Below are 19,159 nucleotides of genomic sequence, written 5' to 3'. Positions count from 1 at the left end.
ACGACATTCCTGTGCTTTGGAAGGGTAGAGTTATTTTTTTCCTACAATATAAAACAAAATCGAAAACCTTCTGACACAACAAAAAGCCAGAGTGCTCAGAAAATGCAAAGGAGGGAAATGGGTTTGTAAACAGATCTCTTTGGTCTGGTCTCACAGTTGTTTCCTGGTCTTTTGAACAGGGTAGCCCCCTTACCTCAGTGGCTGCCCCTCTCCATGACCTGCCCTCCCAAATAGGAATTGTTGCTCCTAGGGAAAGTAGAATTGCCCTTTTTCCCTCAAAGGGTTTATCTGACCCGAGTTCATAACTAAACACGTTAATGAGTTATACAGTAAAAAAAAGGGTAAAAATACATTAAAATCATATTAGAAACAAAAGTATGACCATGCTGGTCATATAAGATACCCCTTTTCTCTACCTCTACCTCTATCACCTTTATTAAAATTGCAAGGCGAGGAATTTTGTGCAATACCACGTTACTGGGGCCCTGTGGTCAGTAGGCTTACACAAGTTGTTTCAGCAGTCAATGACATCACTATGCCAACAGGTATGAATTTTTTTAAAAAATGAACTTCACAAGATTCATACTTCTCACGTTACACACATACATATTTTAGAAAGCATGGTTATTGACATCAAAGAATTCCTCCAAAATTAAATTTTTGTGCTGATACACACAACTAGTTTGCAGAAACCATTTTGCATTTTACCCCTACAAGTACAACACAACTTTTACTAAACATATGAATCTAAAGACCAGAAGTATTGGGCTCTGGGACAGACATTCTAAAAAATGTTTACAAGAGTTAATATAATAAGATAATAATACAACCGATAATACAACATAAGTAACATACAGAACTCAAATTATGTGCTATAATTACTCAAGAAACAAATACAAATAAAAATTTTGAGAAAACTGTCATGTTTACAGATAATCTCCATTCTGACAAATGATTAGGAACAGTTGAGTCAGAAAAGTGAAATTTTAGGTGGATCCTGATTGATTAATGAAAAGTATTACAATAAATAATTATTTGTGGGACTGCAGAGGACTTGTTTTTGTAACAATTCATGTCATCCCTTCCCATCTTTTATTGATAATAAAAAACCAGAGCTGAGATTCTAAGGACAGTGGTAGTCATAGATCAAAAGGCAATCCCTCCAAGAGAAAATACATATGACTACAGACAAAGTTACTCGACTCCTTAGCCAGCCTCATCGGCATTCCTGTCCTGTTTAATATCAGCAAAATCACTCACAAACACTTCCCTACTTATAGTGGTTGTTCAGCTACACTATTTTTTCTGTGAAGATGGGGGCCACTTCTAGCCAAGGAAAGAAAGAGGGTTTTTTAAGAACTTTGACTAATAATGGTGAGCTATACTTACTTTTGAGAGTCAGTTTCTCATTTAGCTGCCTCTCATCTGTCTCTCAGTTGTGAGTTTCACGTAATCTATATTATTATCGTAAATGAAATGTATCATTTACTCAGCATGCGGCATGCCAGAAGTTTTATGTTAAATTGGCTTCACATCCTGCTGTGAGAGCTAACTTCTCTGTAACAAGTCCCACAAATCCTTTGGGTTCTTTGCTCATGCCAGCAGCTAACTTGTGAGAAATTTCATTGTATGAGAACGTATGGACCCAGAGAGAAACTAAAGGCCAGGAATAATGAGCAGAAGTGGGGTTCTTGAAACATTCTTTCAGAGATCAATATCATGGAAAAACCAGAGCGCAGTTTCTGGTCTCAGACCTTGACTGGTAGCAAATGCTCTTCAAAATTCTACCATTCTGCAGTGAAGTCTTCTAAGTGCTGTTTGGTTTTCCTCTGATTTTTGGGCTGGTTTTTTTTGGGGTTTGGTATTGTTTTGTTTTGTTTTGTGGTTTTTTGTTTGTTTGTTTGTTTGTTTTTGTTTGGTTTGGTTTGGATTTTTGTGGTTTGTTTTTTTTTCTTTTAAGGAAAGGACTCTCTATTTTAGTTAGGATGGCTATCAAATTAAACAATTAGAGAAGAGTGTCACCAAATCAGAAAACTGAAGATGGACGTACCCCCTTAAAATGATTCAGCAGGTCTTCTGCAACTAATAATCACTGTTATGATTCAAAAGCATCCCCAAAAAATTGTACAGCTTATAAATGCCCTGGAAAAATATTTGCAAATGCCATTTTGGCGTGCTGCAAACACAAATACGAAAAAGAAATTGCATCACTTCTTGAGTTAATGCCATTACCACAACATTTTGATGAGCAAAATACATGACACAGCTGCAGTTTCACCAGTCTAAAACAGCTATGGATAGAGTACTAAAGTAGGTATTCTGAATCAGTATACATTATATGCACAGAAATAGGCCTATAGGAAAATGAAACACTTTAGTATGCATATAGTTATTTCTCAGTCTTTTGAAACATACTCCACAAAATTGTTAGAAAAGAAATTATGATGATTCTCAAGATAACACTGGGAGAGCATCAAGCCATCAAAAGCAACAAAAGGCATCTTACCTGCACCAGAACAGATGATATCTTGAGAATTCTTGCACATTTCATTGCTTTTTCTCCGTGTAAGATTGCAAGTAGTTGGATACTGACAAACTTCACCATACCAGCCTTCATCGCATTTGCACTTCCCACAGTCACACTTTCCATGGCCTAGCAAAGGAAGGAAAGAGTGTGTCAAGTTCCTTTTTTTTTTTTCCATTCAGAAAGTGATATTTTGTTATCCAGCTTTTAAAATAGATTCCATCAATTCAATTTTTAAATGATCATGACTAGCTGCAGCTCCTACCCTTACTGAGAGGTGCATATCCTTCTTCATGAAGTCTCCTCTGGTGATTGATTTCTCCAGCCCATTCCCAGTCTCTACCCACACTCTACATTGCCACCTGCTGTAAAACTGGATTTTCTCTTTAAATATTGACACAATATTGACAATGTGGAATATTTTGATATTTGTAACACTGTATTTACTTATGATTATTTGTTAAGTGTGAAGTATCTTAAAGAACCAAAATAGGGTGGGGTTAGATTAAATATTAGAAAGAAATTCTTCACTGTGAGAGTGGTAAGGCATTGGAACACATTGCCCAGAGAGGTGATAGATGCCCCATCCCTGGCAGCATTCAAGGCAAAGTTAAATGTGGCTTTGAACAACCTGGTCTAGTGAAAAGTGTCCCTGCCCATGGCAGGGGGGGTGGAACTGTATGATCTTTAATGTCCCTTCCAACCCAAACAGTTCTGTGGTTCTATAACATAGCATGCTAACCCTCTATCATTTGAATTGCTCAAAATTTGTAATGTAACCAATAAAATAATTACAAAAGTAATGCAAGGTGTTTTTTGAAAATTCCTTAGGTTTCTTCAAAAATACCCAAATATGCAGCTGAACTGAGAATTTACACTATTAATGTTGCATATTAAGTATCGTTTCACACAAACTTCCAGGTGCAATTCCTATCACTTAGTTCTTCAGCACTCCTTTACAATTTTAGGTAGTAAATGTGAAAACTGTAACACATCTTTTAAACCAGAGTGTTCAATTTTAAAATAAATACCATTTGAATATATATCTGATTGACAGAAGAAAATTCCCATCCAATTGCTACATCTCAAAAGTAGAATCTTATTGCAGTCTATTTTAAATGCATCTGCTTCTGCAGTTAGAGTAATCTGCCTGAAAAATACAAGCCCAGTCTGCAGTCAATAAGAAGGAATTTAAATAACTATTGTTATGGTAAAAAAAAAAAAATTAATTAGAAAAAGGAGTATCTTTTGTTGCTCAGTAAAACTTTGTTTGATTTCCAAGATGCTCCTAAGACAAGATACAGTTCAATAGCTGAAAAAAACATAAACCAAAAACATATGAGAGAATAGTGTTATTTCTTGTTTTAAAACAGGAGTTCCCACCTTAAAACTTGCTGAATAACTCTCTGTTGGTACAGGACAATTTAAAAAAAAAGTAGGTTATAAAATATAGAATAAAGATCTACTCTTGTGATTGCTCTGCTTCACTGACAGGAGACAACACAAACCATTCCAGGAAATGGTAAATCCTAGGATAGCTCACAAAAAATTAAAGACAAAATATAACCGTTTTCCATTCTTTTAAGGATTACTCATCACAATGACTTTGCATTCTCTATGGTAGGCACTCTTGTGATTTAACAGTTTGTTGCCAGTTGGTGAAGAAAAGATACTGTAATAAAAGGAGGACTCATTTTCCCATTCCCATGTCTAAATGACAGAATAAGACAGAAGCCACTAACTGTTTATCAGTTAGTACCAATGGTCCAGCAGCACTAACCTCTATCAGCACTAATCTAACATACAATGCAAAAGGGAAAAAAATCATTTCACTTCAAATGTCTTGTCTGTTTAAAGGAAATTAATAAAGGACCTCCATGAGAGTAGTTATACAGAGCAGTTTCTTGGCTTTATTTAACAAGAATATGCAAAGGAGTTAACCTAATTAAATTGAGAAAAGTAGTGGAAGATCCCTTGCATATAACTGAAAGAAACTATCAGAAATTTAACTAATATGAATTTGTAAGACTGCATGTGTGATTTTCACCTTTACCACCTCTTAAAACATCCTAATTTTGCCATTTGGATTTATTTTTTTATTTTTAAGTAATGGCCATATTCTGACTGCAAATTTGTGTGAGAGGACTATATTGAAGAGTAGAAGGCCATAAAACTGCCTGCAATAGCTTGAATAACTCACTGCATCTTCCCTTTCACATAGATGATGCAGTACATCTGCAGGTCAGTTTAACATAGTAATCCTCTTCTTGCTTTTTTCCACATCCTCATGTACCCATATGATCCTCCTCAGGGCAAAAATAGTGATGTGATGAAGTATAAACCAAGAATGTGATAAGCTGTAAGAAAATTAGAGAAAGCACGAAAGGTTTCTTAATGATTTCAGATTCTTTTTAGAAAGGTTTTAGTAGGATTCCATTTGTTGTATATATATTTCTTCATTATTTAGTAAGTAAATAATTATGATAGTAAATAAGCAGTTAATATCACTATGAAAAATATGAGGTGAGATTGTAAGTTCCCAGAAAATGAATTCCACCAGTGAGGGGTAGACTCAGGCATGCGAGGATGTGAAACATAACACGAGAAAAGTGAGGTACAAGACTTTACTGAATAGTTGGTCGTGAAAGCTGTATCTCAATGTGATGACACACTCATTCCATTTTTTTAAAATGTCTGTAACAAAAATAAATGCTAAACATAAATAAATCAGAACTTCACTTTAAAAAAACCAGAAAATAAGAATATAATGAAGACTGAAGAAAGTGCAAGAATTCCTTTAAAAAAAAGACTGGCTGTAGACTGTTAAAAACTTGCATCTTCAAACATGTGAAAAAACCTTTTATAACAAAGGGCTCCATTGCTAACTAGATGAGCAGTCACCTCAGAGAGAATATCTGGACTGTGCAGAAAGCTTGTAGGGTGGAACAGGAAACTAATATGCAAGGAAAACTGTCAGATGTCAGAAAATATATGAAGAAAGTGACAACAGAAAATGTTAGGCAAGGTCAGATCTTGCTAAACTGCAAGTGCTAAAAGGTACTTTCATCATCCAAATAAAAAGAAAATGGGAAGAAGAGTTGCTTCACCAAGCAGCAAAAATACAGTTAAGATTAAAGACAATTTACAGGCAGTCCAAAACAAAATTAATATGGGGATGTTGACTACTAGCAGCAAATGCAGTGTGGCTAATGATATGCTCTGTGGAAATGGAAATTACTCATCTAAGATGAGAAGAAAACAAAGACATAAAACTGTTTTTAAAGAAGCTTCTAGACCAAGATGGCAAGATCCCATAATCTCCACCTGAAAATACTTTAAAAAATTCTACATGAAAGGATAGTTTAACAACAAAGACTTTTAATGAATCTATCAGCAATAGCAATAACAATCAAATATCTGAAAAATAAAGACTAGCATTTTTTCCTCATAAGAAAAAGGAACGTACATGATCCAGGCAACATAAAAACAAGTGGCTGTGACCTCATGAGCTGTGCAAGGATTTGAAACAAATTATGAAGCATTGTATAGCCAGAGACACGGAGATAATGAAAATGGACTATAATGAATAACAGTTTTATCCCAAAATAGGCTATCATTATGCTAAATTAACCTGACATATCTCTTTATAGGATAACAAATATTTTAAGAAAACAAACACAAGAAATCTAGATGATATGAACATATATATTCAGTACAATACCAGTCAGGAAAAACAAAATTATTTTGGATAAGGTGCTCTAGAAATGTAAAAGAATAACAGCATAGTTTAAAGGAAGTTAACAATATAAGTAATAAAAGGAATATTACTGGCATAGAAGATTATTGGCAATGTTTCAAATGATGTTTTTGGAACTGTGTATGTTTTACTGATACTGATACAAAAATTCAGAGTATGCCAACGATATTTGCCAAAGACATGATCCTGTAAGCCCTTGGTAAAAAGTTGCAGATGGAAAACCACGCAAAATTAACTGGACTGACAATCTGAAGCACTGAATTAGTAAAAGGTTTGAAATTAGAAATACAAAGGACAGGATCACACAGTAGGGGCACGGAAATTATGCCATAGGCTAGTATGTCCCCAGCCGGAAATAACAAGAAGAGTCTGGGTGTACATTCACGTCAGCTCTGGAAAGATGGTGTGACAAAGTCTTTGGCTTAAAAGAATCTGAGATGTACCCATTGAAAATATATCATTAGGGACAGGAAACGGTAATAAACTTGCATTTGAAATGATGCACACAATCTATGTACAAACCCAGTAATGGGCCCAGTTTAAGCTGGCAAATTGCCATTAGGTCTCTAAACCTCAGAACACTCAGTCAAGTTTTCCAGTGAAAACACTGGTAAAATTTTAGACACTTCCAAAGTTGCAGTGGTTTGGGAATTAAAACATCTCAGTGGAAAAATGATAATTTAAACCACAACCACTTAAAACACAGTCACTTGGCTCTGATCACATACCTTTGCCCTTAGACTCTTAAATTCATCCAAAGTGCATTCTAAAAACATTTTTCTACTACATATTTGAATAACAATATATTCAAAAGCAAAGACACAGAGACAAAATCTCTGACACAAAGTTCTGAATCCATATCTGAATTATATGTATTCAGGGCATCGTTTTGGAAGCCTGCTTTTGTTGTGATCTGTCTGTAATCCATCATGAGAGACAGACACTTCTGCAGAGTGACTCAGGTCCTGAGTGGGCTGAACAGTCCTCAGAGGTTGGCTCTCTTTCTTCATTAAATTACTGAGAAGTTGGGACTCTGGAATTTAGTGCATCACTAGACTTGTTTGGGTACAAATAGAGATTCATTCATTTATTTTCTTTTGTTTCACTTATCTATACAATAATCTAAGTCAGGTTTTAAATATTCTGACTAAGTTTGAATAAGAAATGAGAAGGATATCAGTTTAAGTCCATCAGTTTATCAAAATAATTACATTACATAATTATTGGACAAAGCAGAAATTAAATTCGAAATTGTTTCCATTTCTCTGTGTGTACAGAAATTGCAGCATTCAGCAGTGTTCTTGTTTTTTATGTGCATCTCACTGGAAAGGATTCTCTCCACCTTTGTACCAGTTTTCATTAATTTTTTTAATTAATTACTAATGTTTACTGAAAGCTCTACTATATCCTTGCAGTTAAGCTTCCCATAGGCAATGAAAACAGTCAAAACAAATTACTTGTTTCATTAACTCCCATGGTCTTGCTAACAGCATGTGCAAATATATGCACGACTATATGTCATGACTATCTTTTTGACCAAGCAATGGGGCACAAAAATGCAGATTCCTCAGGAACATGTAGCAGAAAATGAAAATAAGAAGAGACTGATCTTGATGTCAAGACCTTGAATGGAAAGGAAGGTGACTGGGTTCAACTCTTGGATCTTTCATTTTCTAGATAACCTCTAGCACAGCACAACATAACAGGAGTCCTAGAGATGAGCTCAAAATCTCTCCCTTCTTCTTTTTTATTGAGAAAGTATTGATAATTAACTTTGTCATAAAAATTCTCATAAGGACAAATTTTCTTGGAGCTTTCAGATGTTATGTATGAGTAGAGGTAGCTAATTTAAAAACAAACAAACAAACAAAAAGCCCAATGAGGCAATGTACTATCTTTGAAACTACAGTAACCATTTTTCTCAGTCAGATGAACACTGTCTAGGGGGAACTTTAAACTCTGATCATGTGCTTGTTAAACTGCCAAAGCTCTTAAATAAATCTGTGGTTCATTAAGTCAACACAATTGGAGTTACTACCTTTGAAATAACAGATATTTATGTGGTTGCACCACATTAGTTATAGCACAGTAACTCTCACTGCAAAAGATGTGTTTTACTTGACTGCAAAGATGCAGGCTGTTTGACCAGACACTAAAATACACTCAGATGTCCTTGCTGTCACTTATTTTTGATAACTAAAGTCCAATTATTCCATGTAAGAACACAGTTGAGGGCAGTTCTCATTTTAAAATTGTAATGCAATCAATTTTCTACAGGCAGGTTAGATGCATATGCTAACATAAGGATTCCTGTCTATAGCATGAAGTCAGTCATCAGAAGGAAATCAGCAGCTGGCATGATAAATTAATTGGGCACATTACTATTCATTTTTTGCAACCCCTGAGTATTCATTAAGTGCTTTTCAAATCTAAAAAAATCAATTCATGAAATAGGTGAAGAAATATGAAGAACTTGTTGTTATGGATTCCTGCTTCATACTGGGATGTTAGGTAGGAAGGATGATTGAGTTGTCAGAGTTGAAAATTTTGGGAAAAAAATTAACACATTGTTCTGCACTTTCAACCTAGACCAGCACATTGAAGGTGTTTTTAATACCTAGATAGTTTTCTTTCCTGTAGTTAGTGAAGTAGATTCTGCTACTTTATACCAATGAAAAGCTAGTGAAAATATTTCAGATTGCACTAGGATACAAAATGGAGTATTCTGTTTGGTTGCATTTTTGATTCTCGGTAATTGCCTTGCACTCAGATGAAGTATTTCTCTGAACTTCCTTTTTCAGGATTGTTAGAGTTGCAGTTTTTGGGGGATGGGGAGAAAGAAGTTGGTACTATTAGCTTTTTTATCTATGTTTGAAATTAATCTCTCTTCAGGGTTGGAGTCTTGGTTGTCTGTGCTGGACAACCTCTGATGAAAGCCAGGTATCTTCTAGACCTTTGCAATATACCCTAGGGATTCTGCCCCTACTGAAAGTAGGTTTGGCAGTGCTGGGGTTTTCACGAAAGTGATGGCTCCTCCTTCACAAGACAACCACTTGTTACTCTCCCTATGCTGACAGGATGAGGTTAAACTACAGACTGGTCAAGGATTCTAGTTTGAATTTAGAAACAGCACTCGATAAAGCCAGGGGGAACTTTGAATGAAAAAGCTGCCTAATGATAGTAGAACATTTCAAACCAATTTTGTCACTGAAGCGCCTTTATCAACAAGCTACAGTCCTGTTAAGAACTGCATCAGAAATTTTAAAACAACACAGAAAGCCCAGAGACCTTTAAGGATGAAAAGAAATTTATTATTTATTTCTCAAAAGGCTATTAAAAATGAAAAGAAAAAAAGAACTTTGAACTTAGTTGCTCTTGCATTAAACCAATTTATCTGTGTTTATTTAGGTTGTCCAGACTTTGAAGCAGTCCGGTATAAAAGGCAAAAACATTGAGCACTGGCCCTTGGGCAGCCTAAGAGATTGTCTGAGTCACTGTGACAAGAGCACACAGGGCCTGTAGCAGAGTTTGCCTCTCAGTGCTTTTTAGTGATTGGATTCCACACACACATTTATCTGAAATCAATTTTCAGAGTTAAAATAAAAAGTGGTGACAAAACATCTCAATTTAGTTATTACTGGGAACACTCTAACAATGAAAAATGTTGGTAAATCATAAATCCAACAGAGGTATGGATAAAACCAACCAAACTACTGTATATACTTCCTAAGCAAAAAAATCCTATTGCAGTTGCAGTGCTCTAGTTGCATTGATTACTTAGAAAAATGTTTTAGTAAACAAGTAACAAATAGGGTTTCTAAATCAGAAAATCAAACAGAACAGACATTAAAACATAAAAAAATTACCAGAGGTAAGTGTGAGGACATGGCTGCTGATGTTATTTAATTGTCAGTTTATAAATAAACTACAGATACATAGTTTGGACATAATGGATATTTCTATTATACACACTCTGCAATATTATTCACAGTAATAACCTCTTTGTTTCATGTTGACTTCAGTCAATGTGAATATAGAAGTTTTTAAATCTTCTAATAATCTCCAATTAAAACTTCTTCAAATAAGCTGATTTAAAAGTACTATTGCTAAATTTGGAGTTGAAAAGTATTAGCATTTACAGAAGAATATTTTAAGAAAACACAAAATTTGCACGGGCATCATACAGGACATGTAAGTAATGTCCTCTCATTAGATAAAAACTTATTTATTACATTAATAGTAATAAGGAACCATGGATCAGATCAATCAGATCAAACTTTAAAATAAGTATCTTTAGAAATGGAAATAGACTAGAAAATAAAATGGAAATTAAAAAAAACTCAACATTGCCCCCTGGATGGTATGAATATTCTTCATTACTGAGACTGCATTTTTCTTTCTCTGTCCAAAGAGGTCATAATGAATTATTTTACTTAGTCTTGGAATTTAAAACTATACTTACTGGCACTTGCAATTCTTCTGACAAGATTAGAAGTTAAATTCAGTAATGCTTATGTAAGACTTTTATTGCACATACTGGTCAGAAGGTTTTTTTAATATATACTACTCTAATCCTATGTTTCAGTATTTAAAAACTAGAATTTCTTAAAGACACCAGGAAGGATTTTTAAAGATTGGTCTCAGCAAAAGACGGATATAAGTGGGATTGTCTCCTGTGTTCTTAAAATTACTCTGTACAAAACTCTGTGTGTCAGGTTATTCAGTTGTGTAACCCTTTTTGCATCTGCATTCTGTTTCTGCTTAAACCCTTAACAAAGCATTAGAAACCAAAGTTTTCAGTAAATAAATATTAAAAGAGTAAAATACGGAATGTTTCTTTTTTAATATCAAAGAATTTTTAGATGACCTAAAAAAATTTTTGGAAGTTATTTTCATGGCAAATTCTGACATATTTTTTGATACTTATTTAAAAGAAATAATGAGCAAGACATAAAAACTTCCAAAATGTTGCTACTCCAATTTCATTGTTTCCTTTTGCAATACGTGGCAGGGGTAATACATAGTTTTAGCACTTTTATGTACTGGACAGTGTTCTGAGACCAAATCTTCTTTCATAGCTTGATTTTTTACTTGAAGAGTATATAAACCCCACAATATGTATGTAAAAAACTATCTTTTTTATTACTACCCATGTGTAATTAGTATTAATAAGTTTGTACATATATATATCTCAAGAATCTAAGATGCACATTTTCCCTCTACCTGCACCAAGAGGGTCCAAAATAAAAGCAAAAAAGATTAAATTACTGATTACTGACATTTCTTTTTCTTCCTCTTGGCTATGAATTCAAATTCCCTGTAAAGTGAAATGTCTCAATTTTAATAAAAATCATCTGGATATTGTGAATGATTAAAATGAAGGAAAGCAACACTCAGTTGAATCTGCTCCAGTTTGTTACCCTGGAGGTGGCACAAGTTGATATAATTTTAAATGTGATTCACACTGTTTAGACAGATGATATAAATATCTCAGGGAGACAGAGATAAATTAGTTTTATCCATCAAAGCAGTCTAGAGTCAAGGTTTCTGTTAATAATTCAATGTTTCTGTGAAAGATTTCTTACTTATTTTTAACCAAATGGTTTCTCATTTTTTCAAGAACAAAAATAATCAATTTTAAGAAGATCTTTAAATAGGAAGAGCAAGTATTCTTTGGCTTCTCAGAAGACCACTTTTCTATATGTTACTTTACCAGTGTAGACTTCTGTACACATACTGAACATATCAAACAAAACTATGCCTAAGAGATGAACTATTCCTTCCCATGAGATAATTTGCAGAGAGGTTAACCCTGGTGGGATGGGGGAGAAAATCAGAATGGTAACAGTAAGAAAACTCCTGGGCTGAGAAAAATACAGTTTAATAGGCAAAACAAGGGTTGTACACACAAGCAAAGCAAAAGAAGGAATTCCTTCAATTCTTCCTGTTGGCAGACAGGTGTTCAGCCATACCCAGGAAAACAGGTCTCCATCATGCATGATGGAGACTTGGGAAGAGAAACGCCATCACAACAAACATTCCCCCTTCCTCCCTCTTCTCCCAGCTTTATATGCTGAGCATTATGCCATATGGAATATCCCTCTGGTCAGTTGTGGTCAGCTGTCCCAGCTGTGTCCCCTCCCAACTCCTTATGTAGCCCAACCTGCTCCCTCGTGTGGTGGTGTGAGAAGCAGAAAAGGCCTTGACTTTGTGCAAGCATTGCTCAGCAACCACTAAAACATTCCTGAGTTATCAACACTGTTTCCAACAAAGATGAAAAGTACAACCCCATACCAACTACAGTGAAGAAAATCATCCCCTAAAAAGCCAGCACAAGACCATTTCCTGAGTCTAGCCAATTTGGTGTGTGCTGACTAACAGATGCAGGCTGACTAACAAATGCTGTCCCAGATACCCTTCACTGGCTCCTTCCATGGTCTGTGGCTACCCATGACCTTTTGGGCTCCATAATTCAAATGCAACGAAAGACTGAAGGAGAATTTCTGATTCCCTGTGGGATTAAACAGTTGATGTTTGGCTCCACCACCACCATACACCCAAAAAACTGACAAATGCTGCACGCTTTTTATTTTCAAAACAAGAGGCACACAAATTTATTAACAACTGTGCCTCCAAATGCCTGCCTAGCAGCTATTTGATTTCAACCAAACAACCAAAGCGCTTTTAAGACTCCCATGATTATGAGAAATGAACCCGTGGACACTTGAAGCCCTTGACAGTCCCAGATATCTATGGTAATAACTTGAAAATCTAATACTTGGTGCATATCATTTGAGCAAAGCTCTTTCAGAAAGCCCTTTGAACAGCAATTTGAGGAAAGTTCTTTTCCTTATGGATTCAACAAATGTGAAATTTCCGGAGCAACTATTTCATTCAAAAATTCCCTGCTATTCCTGCTGTCAGCAGCCTCAGCGCCCTGGTCTACAGAGCTACAGCAAGGTGGTGGTGCCATGCCTCTCTCCACCCAGTCAAACGCCACCCCACTCACTCCAGTATCCACTGGACCTTTGAGAGTCTGCTCTGATCAAATATCAGTGATTTTGCAGACAGTAAAAAACTACAGGCTTCCCTTCCCTGCAATGTTTTTCTGTCCTTCAGCAGTTTTCCGGGCCTGCCAGGGTCCTGAGGGCACCATTGGCCTTTCCTGTCCATGCCCAGACTTCCAGGGCTGCCTTCACTCAGCTCATGGCCCAAGTCCCTGTGTCAGCCCTGGGAGCCGCCATCCCTTGCTCTCTCTATACCACAGTGGGACTGTTTTCCAGCTCCCCATGGCCCAAACATGTGCCACCTGAGCTAGACCCACCTTTGTGAGCTCACATCCCAGTACACCTTCAGCCCAGGGAGGTGCCCAGTGGCATGGACTACCCCAGTGCTCCCATCTGCTCTGGTTCTGCCTGTTCTTAGAGGCTAAGGGAGGAGGAACTGCCTGCTGCAGAAATCAGACAAGTGACATCAGCTAACATTCACTGCAGTGAAGTCCAGGTTTCTAAACCTTGTGTACTGGAAGACATTTTGTGTTACTGGAAGAGCTTCTTTCAGTTCATCACTGGGCTCCTGAAGGAAGGGCAGCATGAATGGGGCATTTGTACTGAAAAGGTGGCTAAAGATGATAAGGCTAAAATATACCAGGCTAAGTACAAACTGTATGTTATCCATATATTAGATCACTGGGGGGGGTGTAAGAAAATTATTTAGGAGTAAAGTTATATGATACACATTGCACCTTCAAAATGAATGCAGATGATACTGCAGCTTATGTAGACCACAGGTTGACACCATGAACTTTGTTTTAAGGACTGCATGAGCTCAGATTAGCTGAAATTACATTTGATTTGCTATATATAAATGGCCACCTGTCTAGTTTTGTCTTTGTTTTAAAGTTCTCATGTCAACATTCTTTTGTTTGACAGTCAGAATGACCCATCTTGGTTACTTCTAAGAAAATCCTATAAGAGGTCTGAAGGCCATCACACTGGTAAACCTCAGCACAGCACAGGATTCAGGCAGCCTGACATGCCTTGAGTAGAAGTCCATCTGATGCTGCACAACTTAAGGTTGTGTGCATCTGAGGAGATGCAAGATTATTTGTGCTATCCCTTTTGTTCATCTTGTGTTATCTCCAGTAAAAGGTATTTTAAACAATACCTTAATGTGGTCCTAGAGCCTTTCTCACTGAGATCCCCAACAAACTCTAGCACAGGTATGTTACAATTCTCTTTAGCATTCTCCAAGGAAAACCCAGATCTTCTACAGTTGTCTGGTTACCAGTTGGTCAAACAAGCCCACATTAAACATGCCAGTCACAGAAATACTACACGGAACAAGTCAGCTGGGTAAGACATCTCCACAGAGTACAAAGTGATTCTTAAATGTTATTCACAGCATGGTAAACCTAATGCCCAAAAGGTAAAAATTACAAGCCCGGCACAATCTGTACATGAACTGCACACAGGAGAACCTATGCCTAATTACAGCCAGGTCACTGCACAAGGCCTGTTTGATGACTATGTAGTCACCATTGAGTCAGAAGCTAATAACTTTATGTTACATCTCCTTTGTATAGTGAACTGGAGGGGGGAAAAAGGGATATACCCTCACAAAACAACTGCAAACCTCCCACAATGACGATACTTCAGTGAAATTTCTCAGCATCACAAGAAGTTATCATTATTCAGTAATTGTGCTTAAGGAATGACTGACTGGTGATCCAAGGACTTTTTTTTTTCAAACCAAGGATCTCCTGGATGATGTGCTTTCTTATCTGAAATAATTATATTTAATGTTACCTATTAACAATAGATTATTTTTAAATATTTTTATCATATATTTGCTTTACAAAAATTAGTTTGTCCATCATTTCATTCTAATTATAGTTAGTTAATTGGAATGGATAACAATTTTATTTAATGGTCTCCTTACATATGTAGCAAATTAAGGGATGTGCTTGCACATTCTTCCTACAGCTTTTCTAAAAGCTTAGTTTAAAATAAATTCTTTGTGGGTGTGCCTTGCACAGCAGCCTCTCAGCAAGAGAGCATAAGCAAAGTTAATGAGTTTCCTCAGATTTAAATTAAAAACATATTTTTCAGTCTTTTGGTTAAACAGAAAATTTCTCTGGTACTATACAAATCCCTGAGTCAAGATCATAAATATAATAATCCATGTCCTTCAGATTTGTGTCTTGTAGGAAATCTGGTTTCGTCTCTTTTCAAAACAATGCAGATGCACACTTGATGCAGAAAATAGAAATGGGAAACTACAGCTTGTCACAGCATAGATTTAAATTGTTAAATACCAGCTAGTAATCCCTGAAATTGAGTCACTAATGTCTCCAAAACTTTTGTTAGCATATGGAGAAAACTAATTACAAAAATAAGAGTTGTATAAAACTGAGTATTCAAGCATGTGCTAGCTTGCAGTAATGTTTAAAAACAAACTGAGCATTGCATATAGTTTCAATAGACTATTATTGGGGGAAAAAACATGTGTACATCAAAATCTCGTTTTAGAACATTTTAAACATATCTGACCACACAGGACACATAAGAGGGGTATACCTCAATGTTTTAATGAAGAGCAAGGATCAAAAATGAAATATAGTTCTGAGCACATAAAGTTGTGCCTACATTTATCCACTGCCAAATGCTAAACAAATGTTTTTGATATTTGTTTTGGCTATATCTCCACCGCTGTATTGGTAGGCATTAGGTTTTTCTTCCCTTGCTTTTCGAATATTAATGATCTCTTAACACTGTCTCATTTTTCCCTACATTTTTAGCAAGGATAAACATTTTTGAACTTTTAAACTGTTCAGAGACTGTGGCGTTCTTTATAAGCTTTAAGAAGAATCTAAAGTTCAGCAAAATAAAGATGGATTTGTTTCCTAGAACATGCCTCAGGTTGACAGTTTCTTCTACAGTCCAGCCAAACCTCCTGCAGCAACTCCTGTTGTTATCACATTCTAAAAAGTACAGACTTGCAAACTTCCCAAGTTGTGCACTGGCTCCTTGGTGAAATTAAAATAGACTTCACTTTCCAAAGCATGGAGTATGGTATTTGGGAAATTTTATCCCTAAGCTAACACAGGCTAAAATATATTGCAACTGCAGTCAGTCTTCAAAAAAAGGTCAGGTCTGGATCTGCAGCATCCTGACTTCTGCAGTCAGAAGGAAGGCTCAGTAAATGGAATAACAGCAGGATTGGTGAAGAAATAAGATATTCAAAACAGGATTCTTTAAGAAATTATTGCACCTTCTTTGCAAATAGGAAGACTGGTATAGAGAAGGAGGTGGTGGGTGTGGAAAAAAAATTACATTTTTCCAGATATATCATAGAATCATAAAATATTCTGACTTGGAAGGGACCTGCAAGAATTGTTACACAGGAGAGAACTAAGAATTACATCATTTGCCTGAGAATGCTGTTGAAACACTTCTTGAACTCTGTCAGGCTTGGTGCTGTGACCACTTCCTGGGGAGCCTGTTCCAGTGTCCAAAAACCCTCTGGATGAAGAATCTTTTCCTAGTACCCAACCTAAACCTCCCCTGACACAACTTCATTCCATTCCTTCAGGTTCTGTCACTGGTCACCAAAGAATTGATCAGCGCCTGCCCTTCCTCTTCCCTTTGTGAGGAAGCTGTAGACCACAAAGTCTCCCCTCAGTCTCCTCCTCTCCAGGCCAAAAAAAATATCTCAGCTGCTCCTCATATGGTTTTCCCTCCAGGCCCTTCACTATCTGCATGGCCCTCCTTTAGATAGTTTCTAATAACATAAATAAGCTATATAAAGTAATTTAAATGTATAAAAAAGGTTACATATATTTATATTTATTTTGAGACAATTATGAAAGCAGTCTAGAATAGCCTGGTATCTGAGTATTACTAATTCTTACAAGACCTCTCAATTGTTCCTATGAAGAAGAATGAACTTGAGTTGCTTGGTTAAGTTAAAAGTTGAATCACCCTAAGCTTATCTATACTGAAAGCAAGAGTCAGGTGTCTCCAGCAGGCAGCTTGGTTTGATTCAGAGCTTAAGCTTGGAGAAAAGAAGTCTACCAGGATAAACATTACTCATGCTTTATAGATCCCTAGACATTTCCCAGATGATGTGTTATCTTTTTCAGAAAAATCATATATTTTGTCAAACATATATTAGAACCCGATTTTTTTCAGTTGCCTTTTGTGAAAACTTTACATATAGTTCATGGCACCTCAAAGATCTGTACAGCACAGTCTGAAAGCCAATGTAGATATTTTAGCAAGATAAATAGGGTTCCTAACTTGGGTGCTTCAGGCACATCACCAAAATTGGATGGGTGAATATGCTCAGACCTTTCTATAAAAGGTCAGGCAACCTAGGAAGAGGCTTTTGCAGAGTAGAAACCATTATGTTTCTTATTCTTTGCATCCAATTACTTAAAGAGCAAAATGAAAAACTACTTGCTCAGAGAAACAGTGAGAAAATAGCTGACAGGTGGGAACAGAGCTCCAACTGTGATAGTATGCACAGATTACCATGCTTTTAAACAAAGGGTAATCAGCACAGTATTATAAGTTTTTAAAATACCAGAGACTACAATTCGTGGCAAAATGAAATGAACTCTATTTTTATCCCTTGGTTCAAAATAAATCAAGGAAGTCTCTGAAACTAAAAGAACATAATGGATAGAAGGTGAACAGATTGTTTTATTTGCTTTTAAAACGTTTCAGATTCTTAGTGTAAAAAGATTATTTCTATGTGTGGGTGGTATAATTGATCTTCTTAGTCTCTTTGTGTTGTTATTCTCCTTGATGCACATTTAAATGTAGTGCAAATAAGTAATGAATTTAGTAAAAAAAAAAATCCAAACAGTTGAATGACATTTTCCATTCCTTACAAAGTTTGAAGCACAGGGAAAAATATATCTCAAAGTTATGAAGTAATTTCAGGTGAAGTCCTGAACACTTTTAATTTCAGATATTTATATAGTTCTGTTGCCATATGACTTAGCATATCACAACCTATTATTAGGTGTTTGTGTGACTGTTCCACTCACAATGCCCAAAAATTGTGCGGAAAAAAATTACCCAAATTTTAAATACAGGGAATAAAATGTACTGGAAGACAGCAAAACAGTGAGTTTAGCTAATATTATTTAGCTAATATTCCCAATATAATATTAATATAGCGGAGTGAGACAGTCTCTGTCTTTACACTCAGATCATATAAGTCAGTGATCTTGACTCTGCACTGTGCACTTCCTTCTTAGAATACGTGGCCAGGAAGGGGTAGAAAAAAACATACAGAATAAGCATTGTAAGCAGAGAAGGAAACTGAGGAGACTGGCCTGCTGAAGTCAGTGGCAAAACTCATGTTGATTTCCTCATGTCTGGTTTCAGTCTGAAGTTTAATCATTCTTGCTCGTGACATGGATGTCCTCTCATCTCATGAAACCATCAGGGGATCTTCAAAAGCTCAATCAAGACAGCAAGAAAGGAAGGCTGTTCTAACAAAGGATCCTAGGTACCTTTTGATAACAAATCTCTCATATACACAGACAAAAAGGCAGATTCTCTGTCAGCTTTCAAAGAAGAAAATTCCTTAGAACTTTGGTGGCAAAAAATAAAGAAGGAAGAGAAAAAAAAAACCTCTCTGTTAAATTACAGGTTCAGTAAACAAGACTTTCATTGTTTTTCTGAGTGTGAGATGAAGAGGATGAACCTTTACACAACAGAAAAAGGAGTGAAACCTTTAAAGAGCTTTCACTGAGCTGGTTTGGTAATAAAAGAGTACTTTTTTATTATTTTTTTTTTTTATTCCCTAGGACTTTTACACTTCTGAAACCTTTTGAGAGGAAAGGTGAGAGTGGAAGGTCTAGA

At 36.1% G+C, this 19,159-nt stretch overlaps 1 protein-coding gene across 1 annotated transcript in view; it reads right to left on the bottom strand.

The window, feature by feature from the left end:
* ITGBL1 (integrin subunit beta like 1) overlaps positions 1 to 19,159 on the bottom strand; it is a 137,920-nt gene that overhangs the window by 73,302 nt on the left and 45,459 nt on the right. The window contains exon 3 of the mRNA XM_050332067.1: positions 2,507 to 2,653. Coding sequence (XP_050188024.1) covers positions 2,507 to 2,653 — 147 coding nt within the window. The remainder of the gene's footprint in view (positions 1 to 2,506; positions 2,654 to 19,159) is intronic.

The sequence above is a fragment of the Myiozetetes cayanensis genome, unplaced genomic scaffold, assembly GCF_022539395.1.
Source record: "Myiozetetes cayanensis isolate MyiCay16 unplaced genomic scaffold, myiCay2020 scf5-8, whole genome shotgun sequence".
NCBI lineage: Eukaryota > Metazoa > Chordata > Aves > Passeriformes > Tyrannidae > Myiozetetes > Myiozetetes cayanensis.
The sequence above is the reverse complement of the archived record's forward strand: the minus strand, read 5'-3'. Positions and strand labels throughout refer to the sequence as shown.